This window comes from Carcharodon carcharias, chromosome 18 (assembly GCF_017639515.1).
Source record: "Carcharodon carcharias isolate sCarCar2 chromosome 18, sCarCar2.pri, whole genome shotgun sequence".
NCBI lineage: Eukaryota > Metazoa > Chordata > Chondrichthyes > Lamniformes > Lamnidae > Carcharodon > Carcharodon carcharias.
Genome location: NC_054484.1, coordinates 29,399,468 through 29,418,663, shown reverse-complemented (window position 1 = coordinate 29,418,663; position 19,196 = coordinate 29,399,468). Strand labels below are relative to the sequence as shown.

The following is a 19,196-nucleotide window of genomic DNA, read 5'->3' as shown; positions in this document are numbered from 1 at the left end:
AGTTGTTGACATTATAGCAGCTAGATTTATGAAACCATCAGCACAGTGAAATAAGTATTGGGCTGCATTAAAATTATAAATGCAACATGAGATTGTATCGTTTATGAAAGGCATTAGTCAGACCTCTTCTATGGTACCATTTGCGATCTGGTCAACCAATTGGGGAAAAATATTTTTGCCCATCATGGACCAGTGAGGAATGCAATAAAGATGCTTTTAGTACTGGGAATTTAAATTCTAAGAAGGCTAAGAAAAGTTGTGGGGAATGAAGACTTAGAGATGACCTGATTGTTCTTTCTTGCCATTGTGAACAACTCGCCACAGATCAATCCAGTCAAAGTGATATAATAAGATGAAATTGATTTTTGCATTAAGAGATAAGACTCTTGAGCATAATGACTTTTTTTCTGATCATGAAAGCTTTGGTTTTCCAGGCTATCTAATTAAGTATCCTACTTTGTACATGCTGCTGCTACATTGTACCAAAATTACACTGTTATAAGCTTTAATAAACCATTAATTTCTTTTTAATGGCTACATTTTAATGAAGTGCAGAGATTCAGCAGTATCTCCAGGCCACTCCATGAAATCTCAGTTGGAGTACTTGCCCCAGTGGATAGATGTACCATGTGGTGTGTCACGTAACCATAAGAGCCAGAAGGGCCCAACATTGATCTTTCCTAGTTTGTATTGATCCTGACCACATGTGCCAGATGATCATGAGGTTACTCCAATTGACCTAAATGTACTAAGAGTAAGAAGGAGGGGAAGCTAATCCAAGATTCCTGTTTCTGTGCATTTCCACAAATTCTGCTAAAGTGAATACATGTTAGATGAAGACAGAATTAGATCACATTTGACAATACCCTAATTTGAGGTGTAGTAGGAAAAAATTAAGAATCTTAATGTCATTTTAGCAGTTAAATTGAATATCTTAATTTGTCTGTCCCATCAGAATAATTTTAAACACATCCAACCTGTCTACAATTGTTATAATGTGCAAGAAAAACTCAGCACTTTGGAACACGTTTGTTTCAAAGAAAAGAAAATTGAAAACATTGAAGAAAGCAGTGAAGACAAACTAATGAATAGTGATCAGGAAGTTGGCTATGAGCCAAATTCATTCGCTAAAACTGTGAACAGTGCTCAAAGCTGCAGTGCATCTTCTAAACTAGGAACAGATGAAGCCAGCAAAATGTCTTGTGATGATCAGCTGTGTGATTCAGTCCCTGAACAATTTTTCACTAATTTCAATGACTGTGAGATGGCTCCAACAGACATCATGCAAAATGAATGCCCAGATGCTGAGACCACAAGCCAGACACAGACAATCCACAGCAGAAGAAGCAGTTCTGCCTCTGCAAGCATTAATGTTTCTAATGTCCCATTGTGGTCTATCCAAATCCAAGACCCGGACAGTTGCTTTGTAGACTTTACAAATGAAAATGTGTGTGATCAGGAGGCACATGAACCTGAAATTGCAGAATGTGATGATTTGAATAATCCTTTGCTTTTTAAGGTTTGTGACAATGCTGCAATTTATCAGTATGAGAAACCAAGTTTCTGTGATATGCCAGGCGCTGCTTCACTTCCCCAGGCTTTGCATTCTGACTATATGAGACGTTGAAGTATATTTGCATGAGGTGTGATAACTACTTTTGTAAAACCGTTTGAAATATCCTCAAACTTTTAAAGACAAAAATGATGCTTAGTGTTGTTGACATCTTCACTTTAAAACGTTCAGCTGATGGGATTTTCCTTTCAGATCTTTCAGTAACTACTCTGATCTGTAATAGCTACTGAGAGGATTTAAAATATCTAAACTAGCTTAGCAAAAAATAAAATGTTAGGTATTTATGTAACCCCATAGAACGTGAGTAGAATTTTCAACTTGGTGCTGGTATATTTTATCGAGGTGTCTCTGTTTTCAGTTTATCTGCCAAAGCCGGGGGTTCATGGGTTGAATGTATGAGTAATTTCTCACCTGAGAGGGAAAAAGAATTGTTCTTCAGATAAGAAAGTGGCCTTTTTTGTGAGGACAGAATAATAAAAAGCATTGATGAGATGAATATAAAACAATCTGGATAATGAGCAGAGGGACATGTGCAAAATTCAGAAGCTTCAAATAAGATAGATTTTTAATCATAGGATTGTGGATATGTAGAAGAAACTACCAAAGAAGATACTTGATAGGAGGTCTGGCAATTTATTTTACAAATGGTATGGATTGATATCTGTTGATAAATGGGATGGAGGGTTTCAAGGGAGGTGGGGAAATGAAGGTGAGAGCTAACTAAAATGAAGATCATGTGGTATGGAGAGAAGTCCATAATCTCATCGTCATGCATGGAAATTGATGTGCTGCATGGCTTTTCCCTCCTCTGGACCACTTTGTTTTTGTGCATTCTGGTTTTATTTGTGGTGGTCTACAGTATTTTACTTTTCATTTTGGTCATTTGGTCATTTTCAGTAAGGTTTAGTTATGACTCGTTCCCTTCAAAATATGAAGGCACGTAATGTCCACTTGGTTCAGTCTCAACAGTTTGAGAGATTTTAGTGAAATGCTGGGGAAAGTTAATTTTATAAATTAAGAATTTCTTGGAGCTGGTACCTGCTTTTCCATCTTTAAGGGAATTGACTAGCTATTCATGGTTTATCTTCACCATCTCAAAGGAAACGTGTTTCGAAACTGACAGCAACCCGCTCCTATAAAACAAATGTAAAATACTGGAAATCTGAAGTAGAGAAAATCCTGGAAATTCTCACCATAGGCATTGCCTGATATGGTGAGTGAAACAAGAGTCAATGTTCCGTGTTGGTGAACTCTGCTGTATGTTCATTTGTTATTCTAATGACATCAAATAATAATTTGTTCTTTGCTTGCTGTGCAGCCTCTTTGCATAAGGATGTATTGATACCAACAGGGTATCTGCATTCCTTTCTTGGCTGCAATGATGCTTTAGCTAATGATTCTAAAACAGCCAAGTTGTCGTGATTTCACTGCAATTAGAGGAAGGGTGTTCTTACTATGGGTGTGCAGTGGCTGAAAAGTCTTCATTCTTCATATGGCCATGTAAAACCCTATTGTATTTTTATATTGTGTTCTCATTTTATACAACGGTTTACAGAATGCGTTATGCAAAATTACCTTACAATTTACGAAATGTTTTTAATTGAATTTGAGTTGTGATTATTACACGGCTGCTGGGCACAGAATACCTCGTGGCAAAGTGACCCCCTCCCTGCCTCAGGGCCACTATTGTGTTCTAACCATTAGCATGTAGCACTCAGCATAGGAGAAAGTTTGCACTTGCAAATCCAGTTAGCCTGACAGGCATTGGGAAAATGCTGGAATTTATTAAGGAAAATCCTAGTATGAACAAACTGAGACAGTATGATTTTATGAAAGGGAAATCATGCTTGAAAATTTTATTAGTGCTTTGAGGATGTAATTAGTAGTTCCTCCTCATAACTAGGGTCAATCCCTGAATTGACACGTGTCAATTTATGCTATTATCACAGAAGCCTGACTTGTTGCCCTTGATTGAGGTGCATTTCAACCGGATTCTGGACATTTTTTAGTCTCAAGAACCCTCACTAACCTTGGGCATATTTCCAAAGATGGAATAATTTATCTATCCAGAGTGGGCTTTCTGGTCTTTTCCAGAAAGTTGATCTAGTCTGGGGCAGGGGCTTGTTGTGGCAGAGGAGAGGCTGCTGGTGATCATTGATTTTTTTTTTAAATTTGGCTGGGGCCTGGGTATGGCTGTTCTGAAAGCAATTTTGCTCTTGTGCTCTGCCATGCCCTTGGTTCGCCTCTGGATGCTAGGGCCTAACAATATAGCCCTGCCCAGCATTTGAAAATGGTAGGGAAACAGTTATGTTCTTTCCATATATGTTGTTTACTTCACAGGCCTGCCCACTGGCAAATTGCAAAGAGGTGGGGTTGCAGAACAGCTTCATCGACACCACTGCCTTCCAAAGTTGCCTTGCATCTCCACTTAGCTAATAAATCAATGGGTAGAAAGAGAGAGCAGGCTGAGAGCTAAGCCATCTAAATCACTCAAAACTTGTTTTACCTAGGTCTCTTGCCACAGTACAAATAATTTAATTTGATCACTGTAGTTTGGGCTGAACCCCATGCCTCTTTGTGTCTAAACTACAGCCATAAAAAATAGAACTGTTTTTTCTTTTTTTATAAAAAGTCATCCCTTTTTATGACTATTGGAATGAATAAATATACTTTTAAGAAGTTACCTGAACAGTATTGAACTATCCATGAGCATTCTAGTCGTTTACAAACTTGTGGCAAGTTTGAAATAATGTTAGGATCATGGTTTCTGCCACCACTTTGTGAAAAAAATGATTAATAATATCACACTTTCTGGTGCCATGAGTGCTCTCAGGTTATGCAGGATGTATTGTGGAAATTCTTACCTTTTTATTAATTTCAATGAAAATATTGATTTGCAATTTTTATAGGCCTAGTTGAGTTTTATATGTATAAAACACAGCTTCTCAAATTAAAAATTGTGGAAAAGAATGTGAATATTTACCAATGTAGTTTTTAAGCTGACAAAATATTAAATGACATTACACTTTTCAATTGGAAACATTTATTGTAATGTGTTTATTTAAAAGGTGGAGGTATACCTTTTGATACGCTACATTCCTTTCTGGTCTAACATCACGTCTTTCATTAAATATTCCCCTGATTCAGGGCTCTTTTGTACTTCGACTGCTTGATAATGAAGAAAATCATAAATTTGTAAATAAAAGTATTTGTCACCTATCTCTGAAGCCACACACTTCCATCAGAGCTCTGGTTACCTGGGTTCGAATCCCACCATGGCAGATAGTGAAATTTGAATTCAATAAAAATCTGGAATTAAAAGTCTGGCGATGACTGCGAAACCATTGACGATTGTCGTGAAAACCCATCTTGTTCACTAATGTCCTTTAGGGAAGGAAATCTGCTGTCCTTACTTGGTCTGGCCTACATGTGACTCCAGACCCACAGCAATGCGGTTGACTCTTAACTGCCATCTGAACAAGGGCAATTAGGGATGGGCAATAAATGCTGGCCTAGCCGGCGACGTCCACATCTCATGAACAAATAACTTTTTTAAAAGGTGGTTGGTGACCTGCTCACTTTTACGAATACCAATGAGTTTCTTAGCAGGCTATCAAGAGGTGCATGAGAGTACCATGGCACCATCATCCCTCATACTTAAGGGAATATTATGGTCTTGATTTCCCCATTGCATAACTATGGGAGAAGAAAGAAAAATATGCATTTATATAGCATTAAGTATTTGGAGATCAGGAATACAACTGAATGAAGGGCTGACTGATTGTCATGGACCTCTACAGTGATACTCTGGTAGGGAGTGCTACTTAGATTAAAATTTAAATCGGGGATGTGGAATATTAGCTCAACTTCATGCAAAACTAACTAATGCCCCATAATTAACATCTTTAACTTTGAGGACAAACATTCCATAGTTCATAATGACAAAACTGCAAAATTTAGATCCACAATGCTGTTATTTTGGGTGCTAACTGGTGCTGTTTTCAGTCCAAAATGATGCATGTGCTGTACACACACATGTCTGGTACAGGCAATGCCAGGTGCCATTTTAGCTAACTCATTGACGCAGGCACTGGAAATATGTGAAGTTGGCTTTCACCATGCAATGGTGATTTGAATTTAGTGTGCTACTTTCCATCTGAATGCTCCAACTAACACTGTCTTGCAAAACTGAATATGTGTTTAACAGAAGGAAGGACCCCTGCTGCCAGCACTATTTAAAGGGACTATCAACCACTTTCAGTTCTATTAGCAGTTGTCGAGTTAAGTGCTTTATTTTACAGCTATTTAAAGGTGCTGAAGTCTACTGTAAGTAGTGTGGCACGTGGTAAAGGCCTTGGTTCTCACTTCGTTCGTTCTGCTCAGGGTGCAGTAGTTTCTATCCCCCTTGGCCTACAGCATGAGGGAGAATGAGTAGAGGACACAGGAGGACAAGCTTCTGAGGAAGGAGGAAGTGGAGAAGGGTTTTCAGCAGGAGGCTATATCCACCCAGAATCTTCAAGGAAAGTTTCTATTTTGACTTTGGCAAGGCGCAGCCTGACTTCTGGAGGCTGAATTTTGCCCTCAGCGGGCCCGGGAGTGGTCGCAAAACCAACCGCTGCCCGCAGTCAGGCCCCAACCACAATTTCACACTGGCTGTCTAATGGCCAGCCAGTGTGAATCACGCGCTGCAACACTGAGCACTGCCAGGGTGGGGGCGGGAGGAGGGCGAGCATGGAAGTTTGCACATGCATGTGGGTGCGCGCACTGAAAGCTCAATGAAGGCAGGGAGCTGAAGATTTAGAACAGTACAAATAAAGGTTTAAAAGAAAAGGTGAACGTGTCCCCTCATGTGACTTGTCATATGAGCAGGGACATGTTATAAATGAGACTTAGACATTTTTAATTCCTGTCGAAAACCTCATCCTGCCCGTGGATGAGGTTTCCTAAAAAATCCAAAGGGCGCTTGACCTTTTCTCCCAGCCTCCAACCGAACGGTTGGACGGGCAATGAAAAATCTGATTTAATTAATTGATTAAGGGCCTTAATAGGCCTCTTAATTGTCAGCAAACATGCTGCCGCCTCATGCCCATCGGGCGATATGTCACGAGAGCAAGCAATGCTCGCCTGACATCGCGCACTATTTTATCTTCATTTGGGTCAGGCACGCACCCACCCGACAAGAGAGAAATTCTGCCTTGGTTTCACTCAGGAGGTGCTTAACTGAAATCCGCCATTTGTTTCAGACTTGCAGTGTCAGACCAGGACAAGGATAGCAGTGCCAGTGACAGTAAAGGTCACCATGGCCATGAACTTATTCACATCAGGCTCCTTCCAGGCTGGTGCAGGAATCTCCAAAATTTTACATCCACAGTTATATGAGGGAGGTCACCTCATGCTCTATGTGCTAGGAGAGGGGAGCACATTGCGTTCTGTCCAGAGAGAGGCAGGTGGAGTGAGCATGCAGTTTCATCAGGAGTCCAGGCTTCCCCATGGTACAGGGTGGCATTGACTGCACACATCTCGCATAGCAGGTGCCACACTTAAATTCAGAGATACATCACAAACTCCTTCAACATCCAGCTGGTATGCATCATGAAAGTCAGTGCTTAACATCCTGGCAGCAGCCATGATGCATTTATTTTGTGTCAGTCTGCTTTATTGTCAGCACTTCTGAGCCTCCATGAAAAACCAAACTCCCTGGCTCATGCCTCTGGTGCACTTGCATGTGGGCAGTATACATATAACTCTGTGTGGCAAACGGTAATGGCCAATGAGCAGACCCTTGGGATGCTTAAGTAACATTCCTGCTGCCTGGACCTCTTTAGGGGACCCTGCAGTACTCTCCACTGTATGTTACAATTCCTTGTCTTGCATCCTGCACAACTTTACCGTTGAGGACAAAGTGCTTGCCACCAGGTATATGGAGGAGGAAGGAAGGAGGCAATCAACACATCCCCTTTCTATCTGTTCTGTTTTTGATTGGATCATCTATCTGAGGTGCCAATTAACATAACCCCAATTCTATATTCAACAACAATCCCACACCTTACCCTTTCCTCTGTTACTGACTATTATAATGTTCTCTTGGACAGAATGCTGAAATAAAAGCCACCACAAAATAGAAATTACAAACCAACTTCATAAAATCAAACCATCCAATATTCCATACAAATGGCAAATCATTCTCCATTCCCTTAGTTGGCTGTCTGCTGGGTGTCTTTGATTGTCCTAGTGCAATGCTAATCAATGGTTGCAGCAGGGCTAGCGAAAGGAAGCTGGTTTTCAGTACAAGAGACTGCAGATGGCCTTGCAGAAAAACTTTGTGCAGCTCTAGTTCTAGAAGGTCCAACTTTGGAGGGCACAACCACGCATAGGCAGCAGCAGTCTGGGCTGACTGGCTGACAGGCAACAGGAAGGGCAGGAGACAGTGGTGAGAAGCCAAATACTGTCATCCTGAGAAAGGACACAACACTACTACCACTCCCCCAAGGTGGCACCTCAGCAATCCTCATTGTGTTGGAGAACAAATTGCTGGACTACTGAGATCTTGCAAACCCCTTTGAACAATGGTATCTGCAGCCATGTAGGCATAACAGCAAGTTGCACTTGCATGACAACAAACAGCAGGTATGACTTCAATCTGAGCTTCCACTGCACTAGTCAGACTTTGAGTGGCTTCTGCATGAGCTGCAAAGGAAGCTGAGACATCAGCTGTCAGATGCTGCATCAGAGTTGGGTCCATAAGTGTGGTAATAAAGTTGGCCACCATTTCCATGCTGGACAGGACAGACTCCAAGCTCTGTACAAAGCCGTATGCACAGTTGGTGCTGCACTCCTCCAAACTGCTTGACAGTGATCTGATTTTTGATAGGCCTGCCGATGCCAGTTAAGAGATGCAAACTGGCTTTAAGTAGTGGAGGCTAGCTCAAAGTGACGCTTATCTCAGATTTTGCAATCCTGCTCTGGTGTGCAGCCATTCAGCAGCATGTTTAGCACAGGCTGCACACTACAATCATAATAATTAGCAGGAAATATGAAGTTTGCATGCTGTCTGCCTTAAAAATAATGTGCATGGGTTAATCGTGCATTGTGATCCACATACCCATTTTCAGACCTTATCTAAATTTTTTTTGGCCTCTGTCTTGCCGCACCTTGCACTCCATGGAAAAAGATTTTTAAAAATGTTATGTAACTTTTTTAATTTATGCATGATCAAAAAGTTGCTGTTCTTACCTTGAAAAGAAAAAATTAATCAAGCTCAATGAACTTTAGCTGTCAGTTAAATATCTCACAAACTTTAAAAGCTAAGCTGTTACTTTGTTTTAATACTTTTAACAGTTTAATACTTTTACTCCAGTAAAAGTAAAAGGGAAATTTGCAGTTGACACAAAAGTTGATAGTGAAGAGGATAGCTGTTGACTCCAGAATGATATCAATGATTTGGTTGAGTGGGTGGAGAAATGGCAAATGGAATTCAATCCTGAAACATGTGAGGTAATACATTTGGGGAGGGCAAACAAAGCAAGGAAATATTCAATAAATGGGAAGTTATTGAGAGGGGTTGAGGAAGTGAGACACCTTGGAGTGCAGGTCCACAGGTCCTTGAAGGTGGCAGGACAGGTGGCCAAGAAAGTATATGGAATGCTTCCCATTATTGGGTGAGGTATTGAATACAAAAGCAGGGATGTAAGGCTGAACTGTATAAAATGCTGGTAAGGCCACGGCTGGAATTTTGTGTACCGTTCTGTTCACCACATTACAGGAACGACATAATTGCTCTGGAGAGAGTACAGAGGAGATTGCAAGGGCTTGAAAATTGCAGTGATGAGGAAAGATTGGATAGGCTAAGGTTGTTTTCCTTAGAACAGAGGAAGCTGTGGGGTGACCTAATTGAGATGTACAAAATTTATGAGGGGCCTAGATAGGGTAGACAGGAAAAGCCTGTTTCTCCTAGGTGAGGGGTCAATTACCAGGGGGCATAGATTTAAGGTGAGTGGTAAGAGGATTGGAGGGAACCTGAGGAAAACCTTTTCACCCAGAGGGTGGCGGGCGTCTGGAACTCACTGCCTAAATTGGTGATTGAGGCTGAAACGCTCAACTCATTTAAAAGGTACCTGGATCTGCATCTGAAGTGCTGTAACCTGCGAGGCTATAGACCAGGTGCCGGAAAGTGGGGTTAAAAGGAGCAGCTAGTTACTTTTTTTCTCTCATTTTTGGTTGGTGCAGACACAATGGGCTGAATGGCCTCCTTCTGCACCATAACTTTTCTATTGTTCTATCTAATACAGAAGCATCTATCCAGATGCTTCTTCCCACTATCTAGTCTACTGTTTTAAAGTTTTCTTCAGAGTTGTTCCATTCAATCCTAAGCCTGCAGTTGCAATAAAATCAAATGAAATCTTGGTAATGTTATCATCAGTAGATAGTTTCCCATACACTGACCCCTCCTAGTTTTCAATTCATTGCCAGCAATACATTATTTTGGAGGAAATATGGAGACTGCAAAGGGATATAGATAGGTTATGATTAGTCAAAAATTTGGCAAATGGAGTATAATGTCAGAAAATGTGAACTTGTCCACTTTGGCAGAAAGAATAGAAAAGCAGCATATTATTTAAATTGCAAGAGATTGCAGAACTCTGAGGTACAGAGGGATCTGGGTGTCCTAGTACATGAATAAGTAAAAGTTAGTGTACAGGTATAGCAAGTGATTAGGCAGGCAAATGGAATGCTATTGTTTATTGCAAGGGGAATGGAATATAAAACCAGGGATATTTTGTGACAGTTGAACTGGTCATTGGTGAGACCACATCAATAGTACTGCGTACAGTTTTGGTCACCTTATATAAGAAAGGATATAAATGTGTTGAAAGCAGGTCAGAGAATGTAATCTTGACTGATACCTAGAATTGGGAGGTTTATCTATTGGAGAGGTTGGACAGATTGGTCCATTATCCATTGGAGTTTAGAAGAATGAGATGTGATCTTGTTGAAACATATAACATCCTAAGGGAACTTGAGAGGGTGGATGCTGAAAGGAAGTTTCCCCTTGTGGAAGAGACTAGAACTGTTTAAAACTAAGGAGTCTCCCACTTAAGATGGAGATGAGAAGAATTTTTTTCCCTCAGAGGGTCATAAATCTTTAGAACTCTCTTCCCAAAGAATGGTGATCAATAAATATTTTTAAGGCAGAGGGAATGAAAGGTTATTGGGGAGAGGCAGAATGTTGAGTTGAGGCTACAATCAAATCAACCATGATCTTATTGAATGGGGGTAGGGGACTTGAGGGGCCGAATGGCCTACTTCTCCTTTTTCATATGTTCATATGTTCAATATTTTAAAATAATCTTTAGATTTTGTAGCTGTTATCTGGCACAATAGACCAAATGTTGGTTGAAACTGTAAAGGGGAATTAGACTACATGACACAAATCAGTTTGACCAGATGAAAATTACAAGAATAAGCATTTCAGGTTGTGGTAAAGGAAAATACTAGCTATATCACAAAAGAATCACAAAGTAATATATTTTTTAAAAATAAACATGTGACACAAAAATAGAACAGCCATGGAAAAGTAGAGGAAAGATCAGGAATCTCAGAATTGCTACAGCACAGAAAGTGGTCATTCAGTCTGTCATGTCTGTGCCAGCACTCACAGGAGCAATTCACCTAGTGCCACTCCTCTGCTTTCTCCCCATAGCCCTGCACACTCTTCTTTCTCAGATAATAATCCAATTCCTTCTTGAATGCCTCAATTGAACCTGCTTCCACCACACTCTCAGGCAGTGCATTCCAGATCCTAACCACACACTGCATGAAAATGTTTTTGTATAGGAATATAAAAGAAAAGTGAAATAAGAGTAGAGAATGTTAAAATTAGAATTGTAGAGAATGTTTATCATATAAGTCTTATGGCTCTTCACCAGTTGCCCCAATAAGAATATCATATCAAAAACAAATCTGAACAAATGTTAAAAATCAAACCAGTTTCCCAGCAACAATTTCAATCACTTCATTCCCTCTGTTGAAAGAAAAAAACATTAATGGCACAAAAGATGTTTGTGTCAGCTGAAAAAGAGCAATCCAGACTAATCCCACTTCCCAGCTCATGCCCCCGAGCCCTATGGGTTACTGCACCTTGTGTTGACCCTTGACCCAGAAGCAGCACAGTAAGGAAAATTTGTAGTTTCTTAAAAACAGATCCCACAGACATTTTAAAGAATTTTGGAAAGGGCGTTTAAACATTTGTATCAATTGTAAAGGAATCAATTGTAATTTTCTTGAATAATAAGAAATACTGGTCCTTGTTATCTGATAACCCTTGATCTGGAAGCGGAACCAACAGGAAGGAAGTTAAGATACACACAGCCATGTGGCCAGCTACAGAGAAGACAGAAGAAGAAGCTCCTGCTGTAAAAGAAAAGGAGAGCTAAAAGCAGGATAGCTGGAGGGTGAATGCGATCAGCACACAGGTGCAGTCACAAAGAGAAAGCAGACAGAAAGAGGAACAAAGGATTCATGTGTGGAGAAGCCCCTCGTGTTAGTGTCACATGAGCTGGGACATGTCAATGAATTTTAATTTAAAAATTTATTCGATTTATAAATCCTTCATGAAACCTCATCCCGCCCATGGATGAAGTTTCATGATAAATGCAAAGGCCGCCTGGGCTCTTCACTTGCCTGCCAACTTTAAGGTTGGACAGGGAGCTCCGTTAATTATTTTAATTAGTTTTTAAATGGCCTTTAATAGGTCTTTGACAGTTTGGTGGGTGCGCAGCTGACTCCGGTGTGTGCCTGCCGAACTGAAGATTTGAATGACGTGCGGTGACGTCAGGACACTGATGTCACCGCGCGTCATTTTACACATCGGTGAGCAAGGCCCGGCCCTGAACGCCAACCCGAAGATTCTGGCCCTGGAAAATTAAATCACGGGCGACCAGAAGAAAGTCACCCCCTGTATGTGGGAGTGACAGATTCTGTCATGAGCTGCTCCCCCAATCACAGGTTATTTCTCTTCCGCACTTGCTGCTGATCAGCACTACTGGTGGTGAGTAAGGTCCAAGGACCGGAATGACGGCAGTGAGAGGGGTGGCTGGGCCGGGGGAAAGTAAAATGCAAGGCAAGGCCACCGGGCCAGGGGAAGCTGCAAAGGGGGAGAGCAGAGTTTTGTGCGTTGTTACAATCCGCAGCTGAGATTACGCCAGACAAGCCTGATCCCAGGGTGGAACCCAGCTTGATAGATTCTAACTTTTATTTTGTTTGTTTAGATATGTGGAGAGTAGCTAGTGAACAGTCACAGGAGTCAGCTGATGAACTTTTAACAAAAGAATTAAACATTTATTCAACAAGAAAAGATGAACTATATTATAATACCCCTTCACCCACAACTATGGCCCCTAACTTCCATGCTCCCCAGTGTCGGATTTGGGAGGAGTACCTCAAAGATGCGTTAGGGAATTCCTCTGGCAAGGTCCCAGGCAAGGTTTGCACGGCAATTGCCCAGGAGTGCCAATTTCCTCTGGACAATTGCACTGTGCTGGGAACCATCCAAAAATGTGATTTAAATCGCAAACTTCGGATGGTTCCACCAGGTAACCAGTAGTTACCCAGAAAAAGTTAGAAGAATTAAAGCCTTTTCTAACTTCTAGGTAAGTATTGTAAAGACCCAGAATGACCCCACGGGACTTCCGCCATCGCACCGAACCTCCGACAACCCCACCTCACCCCCACACCAACCTCACCCCACCTCCGACCTTTGAACCCGCTAACCCCCTCCAACGATCTCGGACTCCCCCACTCCCATGTCTCTGGACTCCCCCCAACCCCCCTGACCTCCGGATCTCTGTGGCCACCCCCCCCCCCCCCCCCCCCCCCCCCCCCCGCCCCCAATGCACCTGACCTCCGGACCCTCCTGACCTCTGGACCTCCATACCCCACCTTTCTCTCTGCCCCTCATTCTTAACTTCACTTAATGGCCTTTTCCCACGTTCCTGTTCTTCCTTTGACTAGAACGTCTGCTTTGGACTTTCTCTTGTTCCGCTCCCCTGGATTTTTGGGGTTTTTCTTTAGCATGGGACTGGCTATCTGTCCCCTTTATTCCAGTCTTTAGATTTTCGCAAGGGCCGCTTTTTGATTTTCGGTGACGACTTTTTTGGTTTTCAGGGGAGCCTTTATCGTTCTCATTAACTCCTTTAGTAGATGCTGCAGTTACGCAGTAACATTACCTTCTGTGTTTGTATTGACATATGGTTACAGTAAAGTCCCACATTCGCGGGGGGTTATGTTCCCGTGAAACCCCGCAAACTGCAAAATCACGTACAATGAACATACCTAACAATGGGAGTCAATTAGTTGGTTCCAGCCTATTTTACATAAAGGATCAAAGGCAATAAAAATAATTTTTTTTCATAAATTTAAAGAAACCTATGGCAGCTATACAAACAGAGCTTCGACTTGCCGTCTCCACTCTAAAATGAAACTAGATCCCAGGTTTCACCTTTTTAACCCACAAATGGAAAAAATATAAATTAAACTTAAACTTAAAGCTGCAGCTTATCCCTAACACACTCAAATACAGTTCCTAATAGTATATATGTTGACAGCAAATGTTGTTGAGACAAATAGTACAAATGGGTTAACTTAAAGCTGCAGCTTATCCCTAACACATTCAAATACAGTTCCTAATAGTATATATGTTGACAGCAAATGTTGTTGAGACAAATAGTACAAATGGGTTAGAGAGAAAAGTGAGCATGTTTCTTGAGATGGAGGGATAGGGGAAACATTTGTGAAACTAGGATACTACTCATTCAGGGAAGGCTGTGCTTTTTGGGCTACAGGCTTTGTCCTATGTCTCCTAAATGATTTCTGTGGCACCCCTTGATTATCAAATTTTATTTTGACCCATTTAACAGCAGCTTTTTCTGCTATCTTTGATTATTCTACGCCTAACAATGAAATATCATTACAATCGCCACACCTCATTTCAGCTTCCTCTCCCTAACGGCTGCTTAACTACAATGTTAAAAATGTCCCTAAATTTAGCAAAAACAATAACATATCCGACGTTGACTGTGGGCTTAGTGAAAGCTGTTTGTGGCTAAACACTAGTTAAGAAATATTTTCAAATCTCATTAATTTCAGTTCTCCATTTTATAATCAAATACTTTCAATATAAGAATTTGTAGAATCCACATTGTGCTCCTAAATTGGGCATGGTGATTAGTGACATTGCTTTCATTACCATCATCTACAGGGTTGTTCTCATGCTTTAAATAGTTTTCAGTGACAGAGCCTGTTTCTTTATGGGCTCTACAAACAATAGGCAGAATTTTCCGTGCATCATGGTGGCGGGCGTGAGCGGATAATATGGCGGGAAGGCCGAGAATCGGTTTCACGATGTCGTGAAACCAGTTTGCAATTGTCCGCCCCGCCTGCCAGTGTTGGGCCGTGTTTCCTGCCGCTGCACATTGGGAACTTCATTGTACTACATCTGCAGATCATTATAGGCCCAGCTCATCGGAATCATCCCCCCCACACTGGATCATCCGAGCACATCGTCGGCATGCTTCACAACTGAACAGAAGCAATGTGCATTTGGCGAGCTGCACTTCACTCGGGATTTTAAGGTTTTTTTTTTGCCTACCTTGCTTCGGACAGCATTTGCCATCAGCAGCTCCAGACTTCGCAGGCAGCATCACATCACTTTCAGGGGGCTCGTGGTAGGTCCCTACTTACAGCCGTAAGGTCGGAATGGCTTTTCAACAGCTGCATGGCTATGGCTTGCTTGGGGAGAGGGGAGATGTGACATCAAGCAAAGGAAGAGGCTGCAGTGCTAGGGCGTTACTAGGGAAGTGGGGGGGTGGGGAAGGTGGGGCAGCACTATCCCAGGGCGTGTGTGCGGGCCCATGTTGATCTGTGCAAGTGGCCTCAAGAGGGTGAGGGCTGAGGAGGCAGTCTCTAGAGGATATGGGGCCAGATAGAGACGTGAGGGTGTGTGTGAGAGAGTAAGTGGTGATGTCCCTTGAGATGGCAGTGAGTGAGATGAATATGTGATGGCCTTGTTCGTCTATGAGTTTAGAGTAATGAGATGTTTGCCTCACCCTGGCAGCACGGATGAGATCATTTATCCTCCTTTTTCACCGGATGGCCAACCTCATCTGTGCAATTGACCACCACTGCCACCGCCTCCCAAGTCAGAGTGGTGACACTGATGGGCCTCCTGTAGCCAGAGTGGGGTAGAGGACATCCCGGCAGGCCTCAACAGTGTCTAGAAGACGACCCAGGGATGCGTCACTGATTCGGGGGGTAGGGGGCTTCAGCCTTCTTGCCTTTCAGGGCCATGTCGTCTGTGCAGCAGTTCTGGGCTGGAAGCACTGAGAGGTGTGCATGTAGCTGCACTTTAACTATGGCGCCCGGCCTGAGGAAGAAGTGAGGTGATGCTGTGATGAGTGAATAAGAGCCCGCTCACCATTGAAATGGCATGTTTCCTGGAAATGTGTGATTTATGAGGCGGGACTGGGATGATACAGCATGAAAAGCCGCCATTGCGGCCAGTGGGTAAAACGTTCTTTTTCCTGCCTGCTATCACACTTAGAGCAAATCTGGGATGATTCCATCCAATAACAATTCATCAAAATGTGGTTTCATCTGCATTGCGGATACCAAACGCAGATTGAGTGACCACCTTATGGAATACCTCCGTTCAGACAGAAAGCATAACCCCAACCTTCCAGTGGTCTGCCATTTTGATTCTCCACCTTGTTCTCATGCTGGTATATCTGTCCTTGGCCCACTGCACAGTTCCAGTGAAGCTCAACACAAGCTTGAGGAAGAGCATCTCATCTTTTGATTAGGCATTTTAGAGACTTCTGAATTAAAAATCGAGTTCAACAGTTACAGACCAAAATCTCTGCACCATTTTCCTTTCCTTTGCTTGATTTGTTTTTTCCAGTCAGGAACACACCTGCTCCAGACACATCTTTTGTTTCTTTGTCTTTTTCTTGCCCATCACCATTCCCTTTGGCTCTGGAAGACTAACACTCCTGCCATTCAATCGCTCCTGACTTTCACCCAGTCCCTATCCTTTTTGCCCTTATCCCACCCACTCCTTGCTCAAAATTTACCACACCTCTAACTTTCCCCAGTTCTGATGAAAAGTCACAGACCTGAAACGTTAACTCTGTTTCTGCACTCTGTTTATGGCAGTATCTGTTAGAATACTGTTAACCTATCCTATAATACCAAGTATACCCATACATATATGTTTAGTTTTACCTTTGTATTAATTAAGAGATCTTTATGCCTTGCAGGTGCAGATAAAATTAGGAAGGGGGTAGTAGGAGAAGTGGTAAAAATAAAAGGTAGTTAATGGGTAATATGACTAGCTAAATTAAAAGATTGCAGAAATCAAAGAACAGAACAGCATGCAGAGGCAACAGTCTAGGTATCTTAATTGGAATGTGATTAGAGAGTAGGGGAGGACTGATCTCCTGGTTCAGGACTGGTTAAGGTTGCGGTGGGGGGGTGGGTGAGGGCAGCCTTCATCCAGAATCATTAGGCCATCAGGGACACTACATGTCTACAGGGTAAAAAGTGCTCCTTTGTTTTGCAACAGCTGCACTGAAAACAGATTTAGCAGTAGAAAATAAGTGATGTTAGATGTTATTAGATCAGATGCAGCCATAACCTGCTAAGTATTTCCAGCATTTTCTGTTTTTATTTCAGATTTCCAACATCCACAGTGTTCTGCTTTTTGAATGATGTGTTCGCGAGTTCACACACCTTAAACTAAATATCTGGAAGGATTTTCAATTGAGTTAACAAACAGCTCTGAAGAGAAGTGAAAGGAGCTTCAGGGAACACCAACTTACATTTCTATGGTGATCCTCAGGTTAAGATAAACATTTCTATGCACTTTAAATGATGGAGATGTTTCTCCTTAAAGTCTGAAAGATAGAAGAAAGGCAAACAGAAATTCACCAGCGGCCAAAAATATTGTGAAAGAAAAGTGTTTTTTGAAAATTTTTTAAAGCAGGCACTGAAGTAGCAAGATGGAGAGATTTAGGGAGCGGATCCTAGGGCAGGGGAATATTAGCTGAAGCATCAACAGCATCTAAACAGCACCTTCCAAACCCACAAGAGCTACCATCTAAAAGGACAAGGGCAGCAGACACATGGGAACACCACCACCTGGAAATTCCGCTCCAAGTCACTCACCATCCTGACTTGGAAATATATCACCGTTCCTTCACTGTCACTGGGTCAAAATCCTGGAACTCCCTCCCTAATAGTACTGTGGGTGTACCTACACCACATGGACTGCAGTGATTCAAGAAGGCAGCTCACCAACACCTTCTGAAAATCAATTAGGGATGGGCAATAAATGCTGGCCTAGCCAGCAATGCCCACATCCCATGAACAAATTTAAAAAACTGCACTGATGGTGCACTGGGGAACAATTAATAACCTGGAGAAAGAGGAGCAAAGGGTATCCTTGGTTACGCACGCCTGGAGAAGACTAATGAGGTAAGGAGTACGCCATGGATTTGCAACTAATTGTCCAATTAATGGGATAGCATGTACTCAAGGCCTTGACTATCCTCTAACATCATTTATTTTCTACTGCCAAATCTGTTATCAGTGCAGTTGTGGCAAAACAAAGGAGCACTTTTTACATTGTAGACATGTAGCGAACCTGATGGCTGAACTATTCAGGCTGAAGGCTCCCCTTCATCCTGTCATGAACCAGGAGACCAGTTCCCCCTTACTATTTAATCACACTCCAAATAATACGTTGGAACATAGCTGCCTCTGCTTGTTGTTCTGTTCTTTGATTTCTGCAGTTCTTTTAATTTAGTTAGCCATGTTACCCATTAATTCTCTTTCATTTGTCCCACTTCTACAACCCCTGTCCTAATGCTATCTTCTCTAGCTAGGCATCGCAGAACAGTTACAGCACAGGAGGCCATTTGGCCCACGATGCCTGTGCTGGCTACTTGTAGGAGCAATTTACTTAGTGCCCCTTCCCCGTAGCCCTGGATATTCTTCTTTCTTAGATAACAATCCAATTCCCTTTTAAATGCCTCGATTGAAAATGCCTCCACCATACTCTCGGGTACCCCATTCTAGATTCAATTGCTCGATGTATGAAAAAAATCTATGCCTTCTTGATCTCAATGCTTCCAACAATGGGAACAACTTTTCCCTATCTACTCTGTCCAGACCCCTCATGATTTTAAATACCACTATCAAATCTCCTCTCAACCTCCTCATCTCCAAGGAAAACAGTCTAACTTCACCAATCTATCTACATAACTGAAGTTCCTCATCCCTTGGACCATTATCGTGAATCTTTTCTGCACGACCTGGGAATGGAATCAGAGCAAAGCGGAGAAGGTCAGGAGATGGGAGCGCCTTAAGCACAGCCCGGGGATTGGAGCACAGCCTCACCTACCTGGGGGTGGAGTCGGAGTGGAGCGGAGACAGTCGGGAGTCGGGAGCAGAGACAGTCGGGAGCGTTTCAGCTGCTGAAGAAACTGAGTGAAAAAACAATTGTGACATCACAGGAAACTAGTAAGTTGATTGGCCAATAAATACTTGGTGCAAGGGATAGTGTGTTAAT

At 42.2% G+C, this 19,196-nt stretch overlaps 2 protein-coding genes and 1 long non-coding RNA gene across 12 annotated transcripts in view; 2 read left to right on the top strand and 1 right to left on the bottom strand.

Moving 5' to 3' along the window:
• Positions 1-4,613, top strand: part of LOC121290563 — a 34,299-nt gene extending 29,686 nt beyond the window's left edge. For all 10 annotated transcript variants that reach the window (XM_041211116.1, XM_041211112.1, XM_041211106.1 and 7 more), the window contains one exon: positions 956-4,613. In XM_041211116.1, coding sequence (XP_041067050.1) covers positions 956-1,627 — 672 coding nt within the window. In that variant the 3' untranslated portion in view covers positions 1,628-4,613. The remainder of the gene's footprint in view (positions 1-955) is intronic.
• The window catches only part of LOC121290565, a 46,889-nt gene that overhangs the window by 18,820 nt on the left and 8,873 nt on the right, over positions 1-19,196 (bottom strand). Inside the window, exons 2-3 of the long non-coding RNA XR_005945841.1 lie at positions 19,029-19,110; positions 17,446-17,520 (exon numbers count right to left, since the gene is read on the bottom strand). This is a non-coding gene — a long non-coding RNA (uncharacterized LOC121290565). The remainder of the gene's footprint in view (positions 1-17,445; positions 17,521-19,028; positions 19,111-19,196) is intronic.
• Positions 18,872-19,196, top strand: part of LOC121290564 (interleukin-10 receptor subunit beta-like) — a 34,308-nt gene continuing 33,983 nt past the window's right edge. The window contains exon 1 of the mRNA XM_041211121.1: positions 18,872-19,147. The gene's annotated coding sequence lies outside the window, so the exon portion shown is untranslated. The remainder of the gene's footprint in view (positions 19,148-19,196) is intronic.